The 21334-nt window shown below is 39.0% G+C and overlaps 4 protein-coding genes across 4 annotated transcripts; 2 read left to right on the forward strand and 2 right to left on the reverse strand.

The window, feature by feature from the left end:
- The first annotated feature begins 84 nt into the window (after positions 1–84).
- rpf1 (ribosome production factor 1 homolog) lies at positions 85–5569 on the forward strand. Its single transcript, XM_083888001.1, has 9 exons — positions 85–435; positions 1844–1900; positions 2351–2431; positions 2526–2621; positions 3325–3478; positions 3620–3702; positions 4264–4445; positions 4538–4664; positions 5121–5569. The coding sequence occupies exons 1-9, from the start codon at positions 166–168 to the stop codon at positions 5160–5162; spliced, it is 1092 nt and encodes a 363-aa protein (XP_083744127.1). The 5' UTR covers positions 85–165; the 3' UTR covers positions 5163–5569.
- A 99-nt stretch (positions 5570–5668) lies between these two features.
- LOC310925476 (guanine nucleotide-binding protein G(I)/G(S)/G(O) subunit gamma-5) lies at positions 5669–7560 on the reverse strand. The gene is made up of 3 exons (XM_083887441.1): positions 7399–7560; positions 6267–6422; positions 5669–5895 (listed from the first exon to the last, which is right to left on the reverse strand). The coding sequence occupies exons 1-2, from the start codon at positions 7477–7479 to the stop codon at positions 6297–6299; spliced, it is 207 nt and encodes a 68-aa protein (XP_083743567.1). The 5' UTR covers positions 7480–7560; the 3' UTR covers positions 5669–5895; positions 6267–6296.
- A 1727-nt stretch (positions 7561–9287) lies between these two features.
- Positions 9288–15285, forward strand: spata1 (spermatogenesis associated 1; the record flags this gene model as incomplete). Its single annotated transcript, XM_083887821.1, has 12 exons — positions 9288–9347; positions 9463–9569; positions 10145–10262; positions 10603–10656; positions 10844–11264; positions 11953–12118; positions 12203–12248; positions 12621–12741; positions 12836–12961; positions 13952–14127; positions 14908–15006; positions 15151–15285. 12 exons carry the CDS (start codon positions 9288–9290, stop codon positions 15283–15285), a joined length of 1629 nt encoding a protein of 542 aa, XP_083743947.1.
- Positions 15286–16520: 1235 nt separating this feature from the next.
- Positions 16521–20272, reverse strand: ctbs (chitobiase, di-N-acetyl; the record flags this gene model as incomplete). Its single annotated transcript, XM_083887822.1, has 7 exons — positions 16521–16709; positions 17775–17936; positions 18030–18127; positions 18218–18389; positions 18466–18674; positions 18880–19018; positions 20156–20272. 7 exons carry the CDS (start codon positions 20270–20272, stop codon positions 16521–16523), a joined length of 1086 nt encoding a protein of 361 aa, XP_083743948.1.
- Positions 20273–21334: the final 1062 nt, after the last annotated feature.

Below are 21334 nucleotides of genomic sequence, written 5' to 3' on the forward strand. Positions count from 1 at the left end.
ATCCTCCTTACCACTAGATGTCCCTACATGTTCACCTACGACGGGACGTCACGTCGGTGACCTGACGACCCCGGATGTGAAAACACGAGCAGGCGCTCGGCTAGCTTTCAACCACCACACACACAAACACGTGAAAGAAGGAAAATAACAGGCAGCTGACGCAGCATGGACATTACAGAAGTTCCAGTGAGCCAGGACATTACAGAAGTTCCAGTGAGCCAGGACAGCAAAGGGAAAAGAAAGAAGAACAAGAAGCCAAAGAAGAAACGAGCGAGTGAGGAGGAAAATGGAGAAGCGGAACAGAAAGATGAGAAAATGGAGCAGAGTGAGGGAGCAGCGGGTACTTATTTCCCCCCCACCTTCAGTGTGTCCGAAATCAAGAACAAACAGCGAAGACACATGATGTTCATGAAATTCAAGCAGGAGAAAAGAAAGGTAAACGCAATAAAGAGGGTCGTACACTCACCGGCCACTTTATTAGGTACATCTGTCAATTCGTTTTGAACACGGATGTCTTATCGGAAGAAATGTGATTAAAGTGACTTTCTTCGGTTGTTTGTGGCAGGTAGGCGGTCTGAGTGTTTCAGTAACTTCTGCTCTACAGTGATTTTCAACCACAACCAATTCTGGGGTTTAAAATAGTGATATCCAGTGTGTGCAGAACAACATCACAACGTGTTGAACCTCGGTGCAGATGGGCTACATCATTAGAAAACCACGCTTAGTGAAACTCCTGTCAGCTATAAACAGAAAGCTAAAGTGACAGTGCATCAAAATTTGACAATATTGGATTGGAAAACGTTGCCTGGTCTGATGAGTCTGAGCACCCATTTTGGGCTAATGGTAGGGTCAGAATGTATTTCAAACCACACCAAAGTATACCTACAGCCTCAGGGAATATTTTCTTGGTACGCATTTGGCCCCTGAATACCAATCTTTTCAACACCACAGCCTACTGAAGTGTTTTTGCTCACAGTGTCCATCCTGATCTGGGATCTTGTGGAGTTTGTCTTCCCTGTGTCTGCGTGCCCCCCATCTCTGGGCTCTCTGGTTTCCTCCCACCATCACAAACATGTATGAATGTTGGACACATTCGGTCAGGTTGGTCCAATGTGGCAGCACGCTCAGCTGCAGTGGCTCCGATCGACCCTCCATCTTTTCAAACTGGTCTCTCAATGAGTCCACTGTACTCCATTATTGCATTTGGATCCACCTCATCACTCTCAACCTCTGTCAGTGAGTCCACTGTTCCCATCTCGTGGAGTTCTTTCCAAGACTACTTCTATGTAGCTTATTCCTCTTTTGTTTTGGATAAAAGCAGCTGCTTAAATGCTTAATGTACTCGAATGCTGTGCCTATCTCAGCTGACATAGGGCGGTAGGCGGGGTACACCCTGGACAATTCGCCAGTTTTACGGCCACACATTGAGACAACAACCATTCACTCACACACCTATGGTCAATTTAGTGTGACCAACTCACCTAATCCCAAATGTGCATGTTTTTGAACTGTGGGAGGAAGCCAGAGAACCCGGAGAAAACACACACACACACACACACACGGGGAGAACATGCAAACTCCATGCAGAAAGGCCCTTGTTCCAACAGGGCCTGGAACCCTGGTCTTCTTGCTGCAAAGGCAAGAGCATGAACCACTACACCAACTGTGTCGGATCACGATCCATCACAGTTTATTTGGGATGTGGTGGCGATTCATTTCATAGATGTTCGGTCATCTGCATGATGCAGTCTTGTCAATGTGGACCAAAATCTATTTCTGTAGTAAATAAAATGTAAAAGGCCTCTGTTTAAATGTAATGTATTTTTTTCTGTCTGTATTTCAGCAAAAGGTGCAGCTGAAGAAGAAGAAGAAAAAAGAAAGGCAAGCATTAGGTGACAAGGTGAGTCCCCCCCAGGTCTTCTCCCACATGTCACAAACTAATTTTATGTCATTACACAAGACTAAGTAACTATTAAAAATTCAGTTCACTGTGTCATATCAGTCTTCATAGAACGGTTATACAGTACACTCCCAGGCACTCCATAATAGAAAAATATAAAATACAATCTTTAGAGTTAAATCAAACATGTCAACATAACGTTGCTCCTGATGGCTGTGCCGGCAGCGTGTGAGTGGGTATGAAAGATGAGTGATAGAAAAATGTATGAAAGTGTGAGTGAATGGGTGAATGGAAACTGTAGTGTAAAGCAGCTTTGAGTGGTCATCAAGACTGGAAAAGCGCTATATAAATCCAAAACCAAAACCATAATATTTTTGACCCCTCTCTCTCTTTCTTTATTTAAACTGCTAAAATGTCCAATTGAATACATTTATTATTGTATTTACGTAGGCACCACCAAAAGAAGTCCCAAAGACGATAGAAAACCAGAGGGTGTATGACGAGACGACCGTTGACCCAGGGGATGAAGAGGTATGGATCGTGACTGGCTGACATTGATCATATCATCTATGATTATATCGTCTTGGGTGGTGTGCTTTAATTTTCTGTCTTTTGTCATCTGCAGGTCGCATTTGACGAGGGAACAGATGAATTTTCTGCCTACTTCAATGGCATCACTAACCCAAAAGTGCTCATTACAACATCAGACAGACCCAGAGGGGTGAGGGGCTGAAGCTACTTCATTATTGTTTCATTACTGTCTTTTGTCTTTTAGCAAACAAGTACTTAAGGGAACCTAACCTTACACTTTTTCAGTATACTATGTTTTCTGCACTCTCACAGCAGCAGGTGTGTTAGTTGAGTGTAATGCTTTCACTCTGACCTGAGTCCTAGAGCTATTTAATCTTACATATTTGTTCATTTGGCAGAAGTGATTTCCAAGCAAGTAACTAATTACGCTTACACTGTAACAGGAAACGATCAGTGACAATAGAAAATATTAAATAAAAACTATAGTCTGATCAGAGCCGTATTCATTAGAAACACCCATCAGGAGGAAAGAAATTAAAAGTTTTAGGTAAGTTCAAGAAGGGAAGTGCAGGAGTAGAGAGTGGTCAAGACAAGTTGGGGTTGGTTGGTTAGTTTGTTTGTTGTGTTCAGAGATTTTAGAAAGAAAGTGTTCTTGAAAGAGTTAAGTCTTCAAGAGTTGAATATAGAGACACTCTTGCTGCTCTGATAACATAAGGGAACTTGTTCCACCATCACAGAACCACAAATGAGAAGAATCTGGACTGAAGAGTCCAAGTACATGGATTAGTGTTGGGTAGATGAATGAAGCAGCCTGCAGGGTTATCAGGGTGTAATGAGTCTAAAATTATACAGTTTTCTCTTCAACATGCTGTGTGTGTGTGTGTGTCTTGCAGAGAACGGTGAGGTTTTGCAGGCAGCTGGCGACGGTGATACCAGACGCCCACGTGTACTACAGAAGAGGTTTGGCCCTGAAAAAGGTCATTCCTCAGTGCATCGCCAGGAACTTCACCTACCTAATGGTCATCAATGAGGATCGCAAAGTGCCCAGTATCCTAAAAGACTGCAGTAGTTGGAGAGGATGATGTTCTGTGTGGCATACGTGGCTGTAATTTGGATGAAGAATGAAATTTCACTGAAGTTTTAGGTTGTTGTTTTTTAAGGTCCTGCTTCCTTAACTGCAACTTTCAGATGGTTTGGTTCTGTGTCACCTACCTGACGGGCCAACTGCACACTTCAAAGTCAGCAGTGTTAGACTACAAAAGGAACTTAAGGCAAGTTCATAAATCCAGACTGTACCATTACTTTGCTAAGCTGCGTTGTGTAATCTTGTCCTTATTAGCCACTGTTTTCTCTTCCACAACATGGATGATGTAACATTTTTTGTATGCTGCATCTTTCGTTTTAAAATACTATACTATATATACAATAATATCAGACCTGACTGGGGGGAGCAGTTGTGTCAAGACAGTGGCAGCACAGGCCAGTGGTGCCAAGAAGCGTTTATCCCATCAAACTTCTGAATTACATTTTTAAGCAGTAGAATTCACTTCTGGAACTTTTGTAGGAGCTTCTCTGTGTTTTCAGTCAAACTTCAACCTGTTGGTAGTCGTCTCGCTTCACGAGTTGGATGTTGTTGTTGCCGCCGTCTGTCTTAACATAAAACAAATAACTTCCTGTGGCCAGCTCCGGAATGTCACCAAGAGAAATAGAGTTTAAAAGATGAGCACTGGTTTTAGGTTAATGAAAATGACTGTGGAACTCCACTTCTGACATATCATTTTCCTGCTTTTGCTTCTGTATAAAAAGGTTTTTGTGATGTTTTCTCTTTGCAGAGACGAGGTAAAGATCCCACAGAGCATTTTCCAGAGGTGATCCTCAACAACTTCACAACACGCCTGGGCCACAGCATCGGTCGACTGTTCGCTGCTCTTTTTCCTCAGAATCCGCAGTTTGTAGGTCGACAGGTCGCCACCTTTCACAACCAGAGAGACTTCGTCTTTTTCCGATTCCACAGGTTAATATTTGATCTGTGAATTAACCTTCCTTTTTCTTAAATCTGGAGTGTTACAGTATGCAAACAAAACACTATTATTTCCCTCTGTAAAGGTATATCTTCAAGAATGAGAAAAAAGTTGGCATTCAGGAGCTCGGACCACGCTTCACCCTAAAACTGCGCTCTCTACAGAAAGGCACCTTCGACTCAAAGTTTGGAGAGTATGAGTGGGTCCTAAAGGTGAGTCCCTCTGCACCTGGTGTTTTATGCAGCTCTGTTCAACTGTCACGCTCATTAAGAATGTAGTCGATCTCTTTGTTTTCAACACATTTATAAACTATTCTTATGCACTGGTGGTGTTTTCCATAGTCGTTTTTCAGCAGTAGTGCTACTGTGCGACCAATATTTTATTCAAGTCAAAATAGTATTAAATGCCATGGCCTAAACATCTTCCTAGGTTATTAAATTGTATTTTTATTGTAATTTGCACCTTTCGATGCTCACTTTTCCATCTTATGAGTGATGATCTTTAGTGGCACATTGATGTTAATGAGATTTTAGTGTGTGGTGTAGAGGGAAAAACTGACCTGAACAACAGGTTAAATGCTTTTTAAAAGTGACAGCCAATAGAGGAATAACTGTATTGCACTCGGGACTTTTCATGTTCATGCTTAAATTACTTCTTTCTGTTCACAGCGTCATGAGGTGGATGCCTGCAGACGGAAGTTCCAGCTATAGGGATGTTACAGTGCTACTTGGGCAGACAAGGATGGTTTATTGAGACGCTGTTTGTGGACGTGCACAAAAGAACTTGAGTGTGGGTGTCCAAGATTCATTGAAGAAACCAGTTGACACTTGCTCTTAGAGTTTCAACACTGATAACTGGATCATATCACCATTAGAATTAGATTCTGCTCCAAAGACTCTTCAAAAGGATGTTTATGCGAAAGTCTAAGTGTGGGACATGAACCTGTTGCTCATGGTAAAAGCGTTTAAACATGCAGGCACTCCACAAAAACACTTAAATCGGCAGGTTTATGTGGAAGTTAAATTGGCATACAAACTGTATGAATGTGGCCTTGATTATGTTAGAACATGATGTCCAGTAGTGGGACTTTCAATGTAAATATACTGTAGCTAACGCATCAAAGACAATTCACAATGGTTTTATGCTAATTTTAATAAAAGTTTAATATGTGAAAATACCATTTTTATCAATGTACAATTCACAGGCACAGTGTGTGTTGATATGGGTTAGTTACTATAAAACAGGCGGGTTAAGACATGTATTGTGCCCCCGAAACACCTTGAAATGTTTCTGTATCAGGTTTTACAAAGGCAAAGTTAAAAAAAAAAAAAAATCTTAAGTTAGTTGTTTGTCCCCAAATTTCCTAACACTCCTGAGACAATTCCAGTCCATTAGGCCGGATCCTGTAGCTCGTCTCCACAAGGCACCACAGTGTACCAAAACCTGCAGACATGGGATTGCATTAGAAATGCAAACAACAAAACATAAGAACATTACACTTGGAATGTATGTGCCTCATTTAAGTCAAGTTATAGGTATTAACATGTATTTATGGGTTCTACTTTATTTTACATGGATGAATTTCACGTGCAATCGCCTTTATCAACATTGCGGAACCCAGCAAATTACAACAGAGACTAGATGTCTATGAATTTACAGTGTTGAAAACGGACTAATTACGTACACTTTTAACAAAGTATATGTCTTGTTGTTTTAGATAAGTTTGCAGATATGCTACATATTATATTTTTAAATTAAAAAAAAGGATTACTTGAGGCAGTGACGATGAGGACATTATGATCAGTGGTACTCACAGAGGCAGAGGGTGGGTTTGTCTGTGGGTGCTATAGGAAGGAGCAGACTTTCTGTGGTCTGAACGGGTTGTTGCTGGATGACATGCCGGTGAGCAGAGGGTCCTGCTGTGCGTTCTGGAGGCAGAACTGCTGCAGGTCTGCGGCAGCCTGGGACACCTGTAGAAGACGCGACATGTAAAGTAAGCCTTCAAATGTGTTACTAAATGTTTTCCAACATAAATTCTGTCGTCGCTGAGTGAGTTCACATTTTAAGAATGGGATGATGTACAATTTTTCTGCACCTTTGTTTCGGGGGCACATGACGATAAAAGAAACAGTTGATCATAGTTCATTTCCATTAATTGGATAATTGTGAATGGGAAACAGGTGTTTATATTTCATGTACATAGAACTGATCAATCTATACATCAATTTTAAATCACACAAAATTGTAAAAACTAATTTATATCCATGTAAATGTAAAATATTGGAAATAACTCGTATGTTTACATGTTCATCCTTGTACTAAAATGGAGTAGTGCTCCATATGTTTCTAAAAATATATATAGTGAATAGCCCATTGAAGCTGGACTTCAAAAAAAGTTAATAACTAAATAAAATTGCAATATTAGGTTCTATGAACCTTGTATCCTATGGGAAGAGTATTGGGGCACCATGTGAAACAAACAAACAAAAATGAATTCTAAAGATTAAAGTCAGAATTCTGATAAACATTCTGACTGAGATTTCTGATTGTATTTTTTCTTCTCAGAATTCATGCCATTTTGTTTTACTTTTTCCCCCATTTTTGTTTTTTTTACATGAGGCCCTAATACTCTTCCGTAGTATCCCACTCTCTTTCCCTAAACATTTTGTGAATTACGAATATAAATCACACGAACGTAGAGAAGGATCCGCCCGTTTACGTTTAGTATAACATTTACAAACATCTTTATAGTCGACGCTACACACACTGGTGCTCTGATGTAAAGGTCACCTGGAAAGTTTAGTTGTAACAGTTATATAATCAACACACAGATGTTTGGTGAGTGACGGAAAACTTGGTCCACGCTGACTAATAATCACAACTAAAATCACAAGAGTTACACGGTGGAAGTTCACACGCCCCGACAGCAGCGTGTTCTACCGTTACCTTCACTCTGTTAATGCCGGCTTCAAGACGCAACTGCTGCACGATTTTCTTCATAGCTACGATGTTGGAGGAGCCGGACATTGTTGTGATTCTTACGATTGAACCGATTGAAAATGAACCGAAACCTTGAGAAAAAAGTAATAATCAGTCGCTGTTGTAAACTCCTCACGTCTTCCTCAACAAAGAGTTTCCGGTTTTTCTTTAGAGGCGTGGCTAATTCCTGCTGCTGCGTTCACTGTATGCTCGCAAATCACAAACACAGTCCCGAATCAGTGAATCGCTTCTTTGACACGTTGGTGCACTGTATAAATGTACGATTTATTTTGTTTCGTTTCTGTTAATTATTTATTTGTTTTTGTAGTTTTTTGTTTAGGGCGAAAAAAAGTTTTGCTTTCAATGCCCTCTCCCAGTTTCTGAAAAGCATGTGTGCACAAGTTACATAACCTTTGCGTATGACACAATAATCATCAGAAATATATTGGTTTTATGTACAGAAGTTATCATATTGAGGATTTATAGACACACATTATCTTGTGTTTTTAAAATACTTATTCTATCTTTTGTTCACAAGCTATTCTCTCTTCTCTGTTCTCTAAACTTAATATTTACAAGTCATCCATTAAAAGCAGCACGAGATGGAGCTATCTATTATGCGACCTCTAGTGGTAAAAATGTATCAACACTCTGAAACATGTAACAATGCGAATCAGAACTCAGAAAAATATTGACATAAATAGTGACTGTTTACAATATATATACTTAAAATGTGTAGATGAATGTTTAACAGAAAAAAAGATTATTCAATAAATGTAAATAATGTATCTGTTTGGCACTGCAGCATCTCTCTCATACAGATAATATCAACATGACCCTTTCTTTCAACTTTAATTAAAAATGAATTATAATGTACATGAAACAGACATGTGCTCCAGTTTCAATGATGTCAATAAGCCACAAATAATAAGCCACAAATACAAAAGATACATTTTATCTTTTGTATTTGAGGCTTATTTGATTAAATATGTATTTAACATTCTACATAGAACATGTTAAATAAATATTAAATAAAATAATATTCACAGTATAAGAAAATGAGGTAAAATAAACCAATTAATAATATTGATATAAATAATAAAATAAGTATGTATCCTAAAAGGCAATACTGTAAGATTGTTCATATCATGAATTATTAGTATTCACTAGTGCAATGGTTCTCAAACTGTGGTACGTGTGCCACCAGTGGTACACGAGCTTCCTCTGGTGGTACTTGGAGGAAACTCAGAAATATACACAAATATACAATATAGACAATTTGACCGGCACGCGTAGGAAATTAAACGAATAACAAAACAAAAATAAAAATGAAATGTTAACAATTAGAGTCACCTTATCTCTCGCTCCATCTTAATCTAATCTCACTAAACCAGTGTGTGTGTATATACATATACATATATAGTATATGTGTGGATGAGGGGGATGATGAGAGAGTAAATGATTTATTTGGAATAAATCGGCCTCTATGTGAAAGTCTGTAGCTGACTTTGCTCGGCCTTTTTACACCACTGTATTTTCTCAAAATATTCTCATGTGCTATTAAAAGACTGAACTAATACATAATCAAAGTTATGTTTGATGAATGCATTCTGAAGAGTAAGTATTATCTCTGGTGGCCACAGACTCGAGGGGAGGGAAAGCTCCTTTGCTCTGCTGCAGCTCCAGAGCAACCACTGCTGGCACTCTCATAAAAGAAACGACCGACTGTTCCTTCAGCAGCAGTCAACACCCTCAACAGGCAAAGAAAGGGACCTCCTGCGATTAAACCTAACGGAGATCTACCCTCTTTAACAGCCGTGCTCTGCTTCTTCTCTCTCTGCTCAACTGCTCTCACAATGGAGCTGTCTTGTGAATCCGTGAGATACCCAGAGGACAGGAGACCGGCCAGTTGCAAGGTACAGTATGTTGAGTGGAAATAAACTCTTAACCCGTGCATTTAACAGGATTTGTGATGTGTGACGCAAAGTGACACGCAGTGTCGGTTATTAATCTGTGTTTGCATGCGTCCAGTTTGTGGAGCTCCATGTGCTGTATGTACCAGATGACCAGTGGAATGTGAAGCTCAACAAAGTACCAGCAGAAGCCATCGAGACCTTCATCTCTGCAGGCTTCATCAGGTGAGACTCCTACACATTTTATGTCCAATGTATGTGAATAATGTTGTTACTTATTATACAACTCAGTGGTGTAAATGTAGTCACAGTTTTAATGTGGTTGTGCTGTCACAGCAGGAAAGACGGCATGGTTTTTTTTACCTACTCTCATACTAACATGATGCAAGGAAACAGCTTTTGGTGAAGAGTTAGAATGAAAGAGGATCAAGAAGTCAATAATCCGTCAAAAATGATCGTGAAGCTGTTGTTTTAATGGTATAGCATTGCTTTAATAAATTAAATAAAACATGCACATATGGGTTCTTGAAGTTGATAGAGATCTCTGCACACTTAGATATACAGAATGTAGTCTTTTCACATTTATTTATGGAGTACTTTTCTGAATTATAACATTGGATCAGATTAAGTTATTAGTACAACATGTGAGCAATATTTGGTAAATGTAACTGGTGGATTGTATTCAAATTTGTATTGTTGATGCAGATTTATATGGATTTGTGTAAAGGGGAAACTCACTTGTCATCTTGTGTAACAGTTGCTGTTAAATCTGTTTTTCTATTACATGTACGTGTCATTAGGGTTTTTCCTGACGTCACCCTGAACAGTCTGAGGAACGAGCTGGGCGCTCTCCTTGGCACGGAGAGGAGCATCAACAAATTCTCCTTCCTGAAATGTGTGGGCCGTAGTCTGGCACTGGTGAGTGCAGCTGCTTGTTAAGTGCACTTTTCTCTTTTTTTAGGCAGACAGACGAGGGAAACAATACAGACAGTTTGATTAACAAGTTCACTGCTCAGGTTCGCTTCACTAAAGTGTAAAGTGTGTGTCTGTCGTAGGGCTGTGAGGATTTTTTTTGAGGATGTGAAATTGTGATTTAAATCTTTGTGGGGATAATTTGGCCGGTCATTACTGCTTTAAAGATTTTTTGAGGATTAAGGGTTAGGGTTAATAAGCATCCAGTTGTGATAGTTAAGGGGATAAGGGATGCATGTTTTTTTACTATCATGGCTCTGACACCAAACCCACATACTTGTTCCAGGTCAAAAGCAAACAGGAGAAGGATCTCAAAGTGAAAACCTTTGCTCCACCATATGTACGTAAGACCAGCATGTACATATAAAATAACACATACATATAAACATTGATACACCCTCACACTCGGAATGCTATGACAGAAATATGAAATATTACACCTTGTGGTGCAATCTTCTAAATCTTGTCATAAACTTTGTTATGTGTTTGTGGAAGCATGTTCACGTATAGTTATCTTCTGTGGACAGGCCCCACAGCCAGAGCTATACCTGCTGCCCACTGTGGAGAACGGCAGCAGTGTTTGCTCCCAGTCTCTCACCGCAGACACCAGCAGCAGCAGCAGCAGCTCCTCCCCAGACCCCGCGACATATTACCACCTTCCCAAGACATGCAGCCTGCCAACGAGGACAAAGGAGCCCATTAAATTCCCCCTCATCCCCCAGTGTTCCCATCAACCACCTCCCACACTCACTCTGGAAGAGAGGGAGGATGGTGAAGAGGAGGAGGAGGAGGAGGAAGAAGAGGAACAGAGCTACAGTTCCTCAGAGGGAGATGGAGAAAATGAAGAGGGACTTCTCTCCTCGAACAAATCGGAATGGGCAGAGCACAAGTGTTGTCTGAGGAAGACTCGGCATCAAAGGGCGCCACAGCCGGTTTTACTAAACACAGGTAAAACTTCAGATGTCATCATGTCTCAGTCTTTTCTGTGCAGTTATCACACAGTGATAGAGGAGCAAATGGCAAAGATGGCATTATGTTCAGTGTTTAAAAGCTATACAAATACTGCTTATTATCAAGACTAGTGTCCCCCAGTTTTTTTAAAAATGTAGTCTTAGCCCTGTTTCCTTTTTGCCATATTTAGTCATGCAAAACATTTTAGTCTCATCCTTGTTTATCAACAGTAATGCATGTTAATGTGGTCTTAGCCTCGTCATCGTCTCCTCTTAGTCATGAAAAAAAAGGTTGTTGAGGAATATATTTTATCTTGTCTCGTTAATTAAGACATATTCATTATTCATTATATATATAATATATATTATATATATTTATATTTATATATATATATATATATATTTATTTATATATACTTTTTTGACTAAAACTAAAACAATTATTCTCAGTTCTCCGTTGACAAAAACTAGAATAAAATGAGACTTTCAGTCGACTAAAACTATAACATATGACAAAGACGAGTAAGGACATTTGAAACAAGACTATAATAATAAAAAAAAGGTGACACAATTAACACCACAACTACTACTATCATCTTAGAATTGATTTCCTGGTTGTGGTCCCTCATACCAAACCTCAAAATGACACATCATGTTTTAACACTTCATCTTTATCTACCCTGTAGTTTTACATGGACAGCGACAGGAAGCTGAAGCCACTCCGGTGAAGGAGCCGACACAAAAAGAAGAAACCAGCAGAAAAAAGAAAGGACACCACAGAAAAGTGACCAGAGACTCAGGAGTAGCAGAGTCTCTGGAGGATGGAGAGTCAGGCTTCACCCTCACAGATGGGTACTGTATTGTACGGCCCTGCATATGCGTCAACGTGTGCACCATCACTGCAGCTTGTTGTTCTAACGGTGTGTCTGTCTGCAGGCTCATGAAATCAAAAGAAACTCATGCACGTAAACCAGGGAGTGAGGTAATTAATGCACAAAACCAAACACGTCCAAGCATGTTTGCTTTCTTTCAGCTTTTATTCTGTCAAACTCATCCAAAACTTTATTCTCTTGTTTCACATCATCGCCTGCAACTGTTTTAAATGGTAATAAACGTTGTTTTCTCAGTTGTGTTCTTGTATGATAGCGTATGTTTTTTAGGTTAAAAAAAATGTATTTACTTAATAAATTGACAGTCTGCCCCTAGTCATGGTTGGTAAAGTGATGAATCCAAATTCCTGCACCAGCAGGTGGGTTTAGTGGAGTGTGTGTGGTCTTTGAAGTGAACAAAGGACTTGAATCCACACAAATCCACAAACATCTATTGTGGTAAAGTATTTTAAGTCTGTTTGAAGGTGACAGAGAGTCCAGCTGTGTCGTCTGGGCCTGTGCGGCGTAACTCTCCTCCTCCTCCGGGTCTGGACTTGGCCTTGGTTACTCGTAAACCTGCTGCTCCTCCGGTCTTCCAGACAAACAGTGAGCTGCATACAGAGAATGAATGAATGAATGAATGAATGAATGAATGAATGAATGAATCTTTAAGACAGCTGACATGTTTTGTGTCCGTCAGGAGAGGAACTGATCGAGGAGATCACGCTGGTGAGGGAGGAGAGAAAGCAGCTGGAGTGGATGAGGCAAGAGTTGCTGAGGAAGGGGAAAGATTTATTGGCCCAGAATAGACATCGGAGGAACCAAGGTGGGAACAGTAACAAGCTGACAACCTTGTTAGGAATCTATGAAGCAATCAAACAAAAAAAAAAAAGAATAAGACCAGAAAAAGCAACAAGTTTTTGTTGTAATGTTTTTAAATTCTTAGTTCTTACACCGTTTAAATTTGCACCATTCCATGGATCCCACTTTTATTTAAGTCTTATTTTATTGCTTATTCCACACTGGAAATTGCAGACTAACTTAAAAAAAACATACAAGTAAGCATGTAATATGTATATATATACATATATATGTATATATATATGTATATATATATGTATATATATATATACATATATATATACGTATATATATACGTATATATATATATATATATATGAAGAATATACATATATATATATATATATATATATATATGTATATTCTTCATTCATTCTGAATCCACTCAATGTATTTGTTTTTTACCAATTGAAGTAACTTTACATTTTGTCAGCCCTTTAATTGTGTTGCTATTGACCTTTTCTTTGCTGCTTTAACAGGTTAATTCCCCCAGTATGGGATCAATAAACCAAGCAATCTAGTCTAATTTATCCAATCCAAGACAGCAACAAACTCTTAGAACTTCTCAAAGACTCTTGCTGAACAGCAGTAGGACAGCGGGTGATGTTCAAGAACAAATTTAATAACATTTTCTGGCTGAAGGGAAACAATGATTATTCTAGCACCAGTCTTTTTTTGGAGTATGAAGCCAGTGAATAATATGTTTTGAATATTTTTGACTCAGTTTTAAAACAATGTTTTGTAAGAGCTGGGCCTCCTGGTAGACCAGGCCTCTGCAGTATCTCCATACAAACTCTAGGGGTCTTGTTGTTCCATGTAAATGATAGAACAACTTTTATTAATGGATTTCATTCATGGGAAGATTTTTGGGGATCAAATGGGATGCAATGTGGGGTCTCAAACGTTCTAAATAGACTGAATTCTGCTGCTGTTCTTGTCTTGGATGTAACGTCAGCGCGGGACAGTTGGAAAAAGAAATACTTTGAAACCAAGAAGGCCACGGCGCCACTGGAGGACAATCTGAGGAAGTTACGACAAGAGCTGGAGACGTTCTACAACAAACTGCTGCACCAGCTCCAGGCCCGAGATAACAGAGGGAAGCAAGGACGGCAATGCAGGTCATCCATCAAGGTGATGTCAACATAACATTGATTTGTATTATTGTCATATATTCTGGGCTTGTCCGAAAGACTTCTCGAGAAATATTTACCACATTGTTGTTACAGGACATTTCAACTGAGTAAACAAAATAAAGTTAATGGAGAAACTGACTTTCATTTCACTGTGATATGATTGATCTATTAAATACATATACTCTCTATAAAATGTAATGCATTATATTTGCCACTAAAAGGCCCCTTTCTGTACAAGCGGCTTTGGTAGAAGTAGAAGTCACTTTTTATAATATTACTTCAATAAAAGTCTTAAAGTTTATTACACTTACTGTACTTAAGCTTCAAATGTGATTTTCTGATATAGGATTGAGCCATGGTAGGCTCAGTGGTAGGGCGAGTTGTCTTTCAACTGGAAGGTTGAGGGTTCAATTCCTCCCTCTTCTAGTCTATATGTGTCCTTGAGTAGGACACAACCCCTTGTTGAAGTGTGTGAATGGACAGATGGATGTATTGTAAAGCAGCTCATCAAGATGAGAAAGGTGCTATAGAAATACAGACTATTACCAACTCTTCTGATTTTATTTGGTAGTAAAGAGTAACAAAGATATTTAGACGAAATGCAGTGGAGCAAAAGTTGCTAGAAATATGAAGTAGTACAGATACGTGAATTGTGTACTTGCGTACTGTAATGAAGTAACACTGTAAATCAGTCACTTTTCTCTCCTTTTTGTAATCTTGAGTATATTTAAATTTTGAGTATATTATTTATAGCTGAACAAATGTCTTTTCATTTCAGAACGAGCTCATCATTCAGATTATGACTGAGAGCCATGAGATTGACGACCTGAAGAGGAAAGTAGAAGATGCAAAAATGAAGCTGGCAACTGAGACAAAGGTAACGCATTGTTTAAAAATATAACGTCAAAAAGACAATGACCACACTCATCACTTACTCAGCTCTCCTGACAAACTACGCAGCTCATTTTGTTTGATGGTACATTCACACATTCTCCTTGGTTTGAATGAATGGCTTGTGTAGTTGAGGAAACAGGCTGCCACAGAGCTGAGGGCGCTGAAGGCCGAACTGGCCCAGAAGAAAAGCCAGTCATCTCACCTGGGACCGACGTCCTCTGTGGGCTTTGGACACACCACATGCAACAGAGCACATCTTTAAAACTCTTGCCTTTTTACAAGGACACACAAGACCGGTGTCTGATCTCAAATGGATTCTCTCATGGATCACATTTTTGACACAACCTACATTTTTATACCTGAATTTTGTGTTTACTTTCTCCTAATTTTCTTATTACATTATGAGCCATTCAGCATGGCCTGGTGTCTTCACAATGTCAATGTTGTCCTGCTTTGTTCATTTCACATTTACAAAAGGAAAATGCTTTATATAAAATCCATCAAGGCAACAATCATTTTCATATCAAAATTGCACTTTGAAACTATGCTATTTGGAAATCACCAAGACTGCAATTAAGCTATTTGTTCCAATTAAAAAATAATAATTACTTTCAAGAAATCCAAGTTTTCATTCTTGCATGAAACTATTGCAAAGTACTTTTAATGTTTTGATTAAAGGTCATATGGTAAAGTTCCATGAAATCAAGAGAGAAATTTGGGATATCTTTTTAGTTAGTTTTTTTCAAATCCTGCTCCGTGCTTAAATGCTTTAATCCATGAAAGGTGAGATCCATTAAACGCTGATTTTGTGATAATCTTAAAGGCGCTATATGTAAGAATGTGGCCAAAAACGGCTACTACACTCAAATTCAAAATACTGAGGTCTTTTAGGTTTCATTTTCTCCGCCATTGTAGCTTAAACGTATTTGCTACGTGTTTGCTTAGCAGCTGAGACTCCGCTGAGTGCAATGATTGGTAGACGGCGGTAGGTGGCACCACATGCCAAAACATGATTTCAAAACATAAACATGATTTGCAATCTGCAAAAGATTGTTTTTAATGCAAATTATTCTGTATTCCTGAGATTTATTACATAATGCACCTTTAAATGTGACCAAGTCCATGAATATACAAGGATATAAACACACACATGGCTAAAATGACAATGTTTCAGGTCGCTGTGTAACATCAGCAAACTATCAGAAAATATTTTATTTTAGGAAAAGTGCACAGATCACGACAAACTCAACATTGGTCAATCAAAAATGCTGCGTGTCAACAACAGCGAATCCCTGTTATTTCATTTAGCACAGAGGAATGTCTGAGTCGTTACTCCATTCAAAAACAAAGCAATAAAAGCCACAATAAACTCTCACGTTAAGCTATGCATCCCCGAACTCGCAACCCGTTACTGCTTACAAAGGCATATATTGACTTTGCAACAAACAAGAGCGGACTCAGGGGGTTGGTGTAAATGTCTTTAGCTGGGACGCCCAGCTAGCATCCAAACAGGGCATTCCACATCATCTCTGTCTGCTGCCTGGTGACCGTCTCACCACTGTAGTCCAAGATGTTGGCATTCCACATGCCGACGCCCCTCAGACCCTTAGATTTCACATAGTTTGTCTTGAGACAAATACTCTGTGGATCGTCATACCAAACCTGATGAATCTGTCCACTCTGGTCCTACAAAAAAAAATCAAATGAGACATGATGATGGCACCACCTCATGCTGAAGGTGAAGCTTTCTTGAGCCGACAGAAAGACATTTGCCAGTAAATGTTTTATTGCCGTTTCAAGGAGGCAATTTGTTCAGACTGGGAAGCAGCTCGGGTGGACGTTGCTACTTTAGATAAACTGTCCTTTACTGGACTGACTTCCTGATCTGTTGAGTCGTGATTTATTAGCACTGCACTATTTAGATAGGATTAGATTTACATGTTATTTTACCACAGGACATGTGTAATCTTCATGGCCAATTCACACTTCCTGTCATCGTGTGCTGACTTGCGCTGCTTCCTGATATCACATGTGCAGACACTCATCAACCTCGTGTTGACGAAAGCTAAAGCGCCGGGAGGGAATGCTGTCTTTAATTTTCGGGTTTGGGAAGAATGCCAGAATCAGAGGCAGTTTGAGATCATGGTGCATAACCACATAATTTGGGAAGAGATTTATGACGAGTGCTTTTGACCTTCTTTTGTTTCAGAATGGTGTTCGTCACACAAAAGCTTTGCCACAGACTTGACCGACTGCTTAGTGTGAATCTGAATTCTTAACTAAACTACTTGTAAACAGGATATGATGGAATATTTTTACACACATATTTACTGCTGGTCTATTGGATTAGTATTATCTGGGGCAATTTTTTCGAACTTTAAAAGTCATCGTAATCTTTATTAACATCATCCAGTAATGACTACTGACGTGGCACATTCGGACGGGACTAAAATCCCTGAGAAGCCGTCTTAATAATTACTTTACTCCACCTCTCCATGTACAATCACAAATACAAATCCTACTTTAACGTATGTACTCAATACTAATACAACCCTACCATGACTGTATGGGTTTCAAAAGTACTCAACATCACTGCGTCAGAGATTAACATGAATTTGTGACCTTTCAGTGTAAAGCAACAAAATAACAAAACCGGCTACTCTTCAAACTGCAGAAACTAATTTCAAAATAAGGACATTAACATACATAAGAAACATAAAAAATGTATTTTAGAAAATAATGATTACGCACCTTGTAATTGAAGTAGGGAGCCTTCTGCTCGTTGTCCCATAACCTGCCTGACAGCGAGCCGTTGACCTGTGTCATGATCCACTTGTATGTCTTCTGTTTCCCAGCTGCATCACTGCAGGGAGCTCCACGGAAAGGAACTTTGTCTATGGAGCATATCCCTTCCTGTCAAGGGACAAGGCATTAAATCAAACAATTTATTCTATATAAAATACTCATCTACCTACATTTAATCTCGATAGATAATGAATGACTGACCTGGGAAAGGTTGAGGCATGGGTAGTCGTAGCCGTACCATGGAACGCCCATCACTAGTTTCTTTGGATCGATCTTCAGACTCAAATACTGGTCATAGCCTTAAAGGAAAAATAGCAGGCAGTTCATATGGTGACAGTGAGTAATTTTGGCATAATTTTCATCTCGTGCCAGAGAAGTGAAGAACAAACCTTTTAGTGTTTGCGTGACAGGGGCGTTTGCCATTGCAATACAGTCCCCAGTGATCTGACTTTGCTCATCGTAGGACATGACAAAGAGCAGGTCACAGGCTTCAGCAATGGCAACGTAATCGTAGCAGCGCTTGTCGATACAATTCGGTGACCAGGCAACATCAAAGGAGACCTACAGACCAGGAAAAGGGACATATAAATGGACATCAAGGTTCATGGCAATCCATTTACCTGAAAGAGAGAGTTACCTGTGACCCTGGGATCTCCCTGTGGAAAGCCTCAGTGGTTTCTCTAACCAGGTTCGTCAGAGCTTGGTATTCGGGCGAGCTCTGATCCACCGCGTGTTCAATGTCGAGGTTGATTCCATCCATAAACTGACTTTTGGCCAAGTTGACTTTCTCTGTTATCCAGGCTGTCCTGTTTCCTTGGTCCACGATGTAGGAGAGGGGAACGTCACCTTCACACATCACCAAGAAGGAAAGAAACAGTTAGAAACAGGTCAGTGAAGTGTTCACTGCAGGGAGTATGTTTGTATTACACTCACAATAAATACGTTAAAGCTGTGTGGGCTGACAACAATCTCTGTAACAGTCAAAAGTCAGAGCTCTATATTAATAAATGTAAGGACGTAATGTTAATGTATGTAACTCCTTCTGCCCTACCTTTGAGGACAACACGTGCTCCTTTGGAGTGAGCGAAGCACATAAGCTCAGCATCATATTTCCCAAATGTCGCCACTGTTGTTACCATGCTCCAGTCGTAGAACTTCCACGTCTTGCCACCAACATCAAACAAAAACACCTAAAAAGACAGGACATTTCGAAAACGTCAGGGTGTGAGTAATGCATGGTAGCTTTAAAAACATGTTTGCCAGTTTATTATCTTACCCCCTTGCACTAAAGTGCATGATGAAAATCGGCATTTTTACTTTGAGGTAAAAAACGTGATCAGTGTTTGTTAAATCTGGAAAATTACGATGTTCTTGAATGTCTTGTTTTTGTCCACAAACCAAAATGATTCAGTTTTAATGATGTCTTTGTTAGGTGGAGCAAAGAAACAAAGAAAATATTCACATTTAAGAAGCTAAAACAATCAGACATCTTGTTTTAGTATGTAAAAAAGCTTCAACCTGATTAAGCGATTATCAAAATAGCTGACGATTCATTTAGTAATCGATTAATTGTTTCAGCTCTAGTTTGTTGTTTACATAAATCCATATAAAAGGACAACAAACACTGACGTGACAAACAGTAGTGGATCAACAACTCCTGAAAACAACAGGGATGTAAATGATGCCCATTTACTGAAAGCAATAACAATTCCAGTTTCACAAAACATATTCTAAAGATATCACAGACTTAATTAGGTTTTAAGGAGTGCTTATTTGAGTCACTGTTGCCTTTTTAGGTCCATTCTCTACATGAGCACATGCCTAAGTGAATTAAGAAAGAAGCAGATGTGTAACCTAATAAAGTGGCCAGTGAGTGTAGTTACACAAATAAATGATATACATTTTATTCATAAAACCTTATCGGTTTGTCATTAAACCTTACATTTGACCATTTATTTGTTTTTTCTTTTAGACCTAGTTAGTTAGTAAGTTAATAAAGGTGTTTCAAGGCAGTTAGCAATGTTGCATTACTGCCTTCTTCTGCAAGTGTTTATGAATTCCCGTTATTGACTAATAATTAATTTTTTTAGATCGACTGATTCATTTTGACAAGTAGTTTCATTACGCCATAACGTATGACTAGCTACACCTTACAAGCTAGCTGTAGTATATTATACTACAGCTAGCTTGTTGGGTGATGAGCACTGATTTAAAGCGGGTTGGAAACAGTTCGTACAGACACATAAACTCACGTGTACATTCAGGAAGTCAGGTCTCTATAAGTGACTCTATAAACATTTGTGGTTCATCGAGCTGCAGTGAAATACCTCAAAGTCTCTCTGCTGACGGATCTGCTCACACAGCTCCGCTCTCTCACACGGACACACTTCGGCTGCTCCGCAAACCGCGACGGTCGTCGCCAAAATCACTTGAAGCCAGTTCATCTTTTTTTTTTTTTAAATCACATTTAACTAACAAACCAACAAACCAACAACAACAGACGACTTATGTACGGACAACGGTGTGGGACAAACTTCACACAGTCGACTGTCCCTACACACAGGAAGCGCCACACACACTCGGGACGGCCAAACAAAAATGATAATAATCCAAGATTTACTTACAATAATACTTCTGACTGAAGTGTATGAAGTACCGTTTGTAAAGCAGCACAAATAACATTTGTATTTAACGTTTAGGTGTAACATTTAATATTTAGATTTAAACTAGATTTAACTCAAACGTGAGTTATATACTGCATTTTACTTATTTAAGCAAAAATAAAACACATCTGTTACGAATTGTGATTATATAAAATGTATTGAAAATTTTATTACTTTTAATGGATAAAAGTTGGTCCATCCAGTGTCATTTAAAACTTGTGAAGGTTGGGCACGTTTGTGTGTGACAGACAGCTAAAAATAAAGAATCTATCAGTCACTGCATGTTATTTTTAAAAAGTTGTCAAACTTATTTGTCTATCGATCCTGATATGTTTTTCACAAACAGCACATTTTTCCTTCTTCTCAATTGTTCCTTTTATTTTTATTTGTGTATTACTTCATGTTTTGGACCGCAGCCTTTGCATAGTCAACAGTTTTAAGGACAAGTTGATAGGACAGTGATGGTGCCAACATGACATGTCAGGACAGAATGACATTTCACTGAAAGACCGTCACGTTAACATTTCCGCAACAGACAAATATCCCATGGTCACATTTTTTTCAGAAAAATAGAATATTTAATGATACTCAAAACTGTTAATGATACCAAAGCCAGGAAAACAATTGTGATGTTGGTGGTGAGATATAATTATCCAAATATGTATTCATTCTGTCATTGTCAAACAGTTTATCCACCACATGAGGGCCGCCCTGTCTGTCTGTTTTTTTTGTTCTGATTATTGTGCTATGGACCTACTTTTGTATCTTTAATTAAGTTTATAACAATGATAATAATATCCGTCTATATAAAGCTAAAGCCAAGAACAAGTGTGCATTGTCAAC

This window comes from Microchirus variegatus (assembly GCF_963457635.1).
Source record: "Microchirus variegatus genome assembly, chromosome: 4".
In the NCBI taxonomy this organism is placed as follows: Eukaryota; Metazoa; Chordata; class Actinopteri; order Pleuronectiformes; family Soleidae; genus Microchirus; species Microchirus variegatus.

What these genes read in the sequence shown, in the direction of transcription:
- rpf1 (XM_083888001.1), top strand. Translation starts at nt 166, where the DNA reads ATGGACATTACAGAAGTTCCAGTGAGCCAGGACATTACAGAAGTTCCA. An exon ending in TCAAGCAGGAGAAAAGAAAG is followed by an intron (nt 436 to 1,843) that starts GTAAACGCAATA and finishes TCTGTATTTCAG; the next exon opens with CAAAAGGTGCAGCTGAAGAA. An exon ending in GTCTTTTTCCGATTCCACAG is followed by an intron (nt 4,446 to 4,537) that starts GTTAATATTTGA and finishes CCCTCTGTAAAG; the next exon opens with GTATATCTTCAAGAATGAGA.
- LOC310925476 (XM_083887441.1), bottom strand. Translation starts at nt 7,479, where the DNA reads ATGTCCGGCTCCTCCAACATCGTAGCTATGAAGAAAATCGTGCAGCAG. An exon ending in CCGGCATTAACAGAGTGAAG is followed by an intron (nt 6,423 to 7,398) that starts GTAACGGTAGAA and finishes CGTCTTCTACAG; the next exon opens with GTGTCCCAGGCTGCCGCAGA.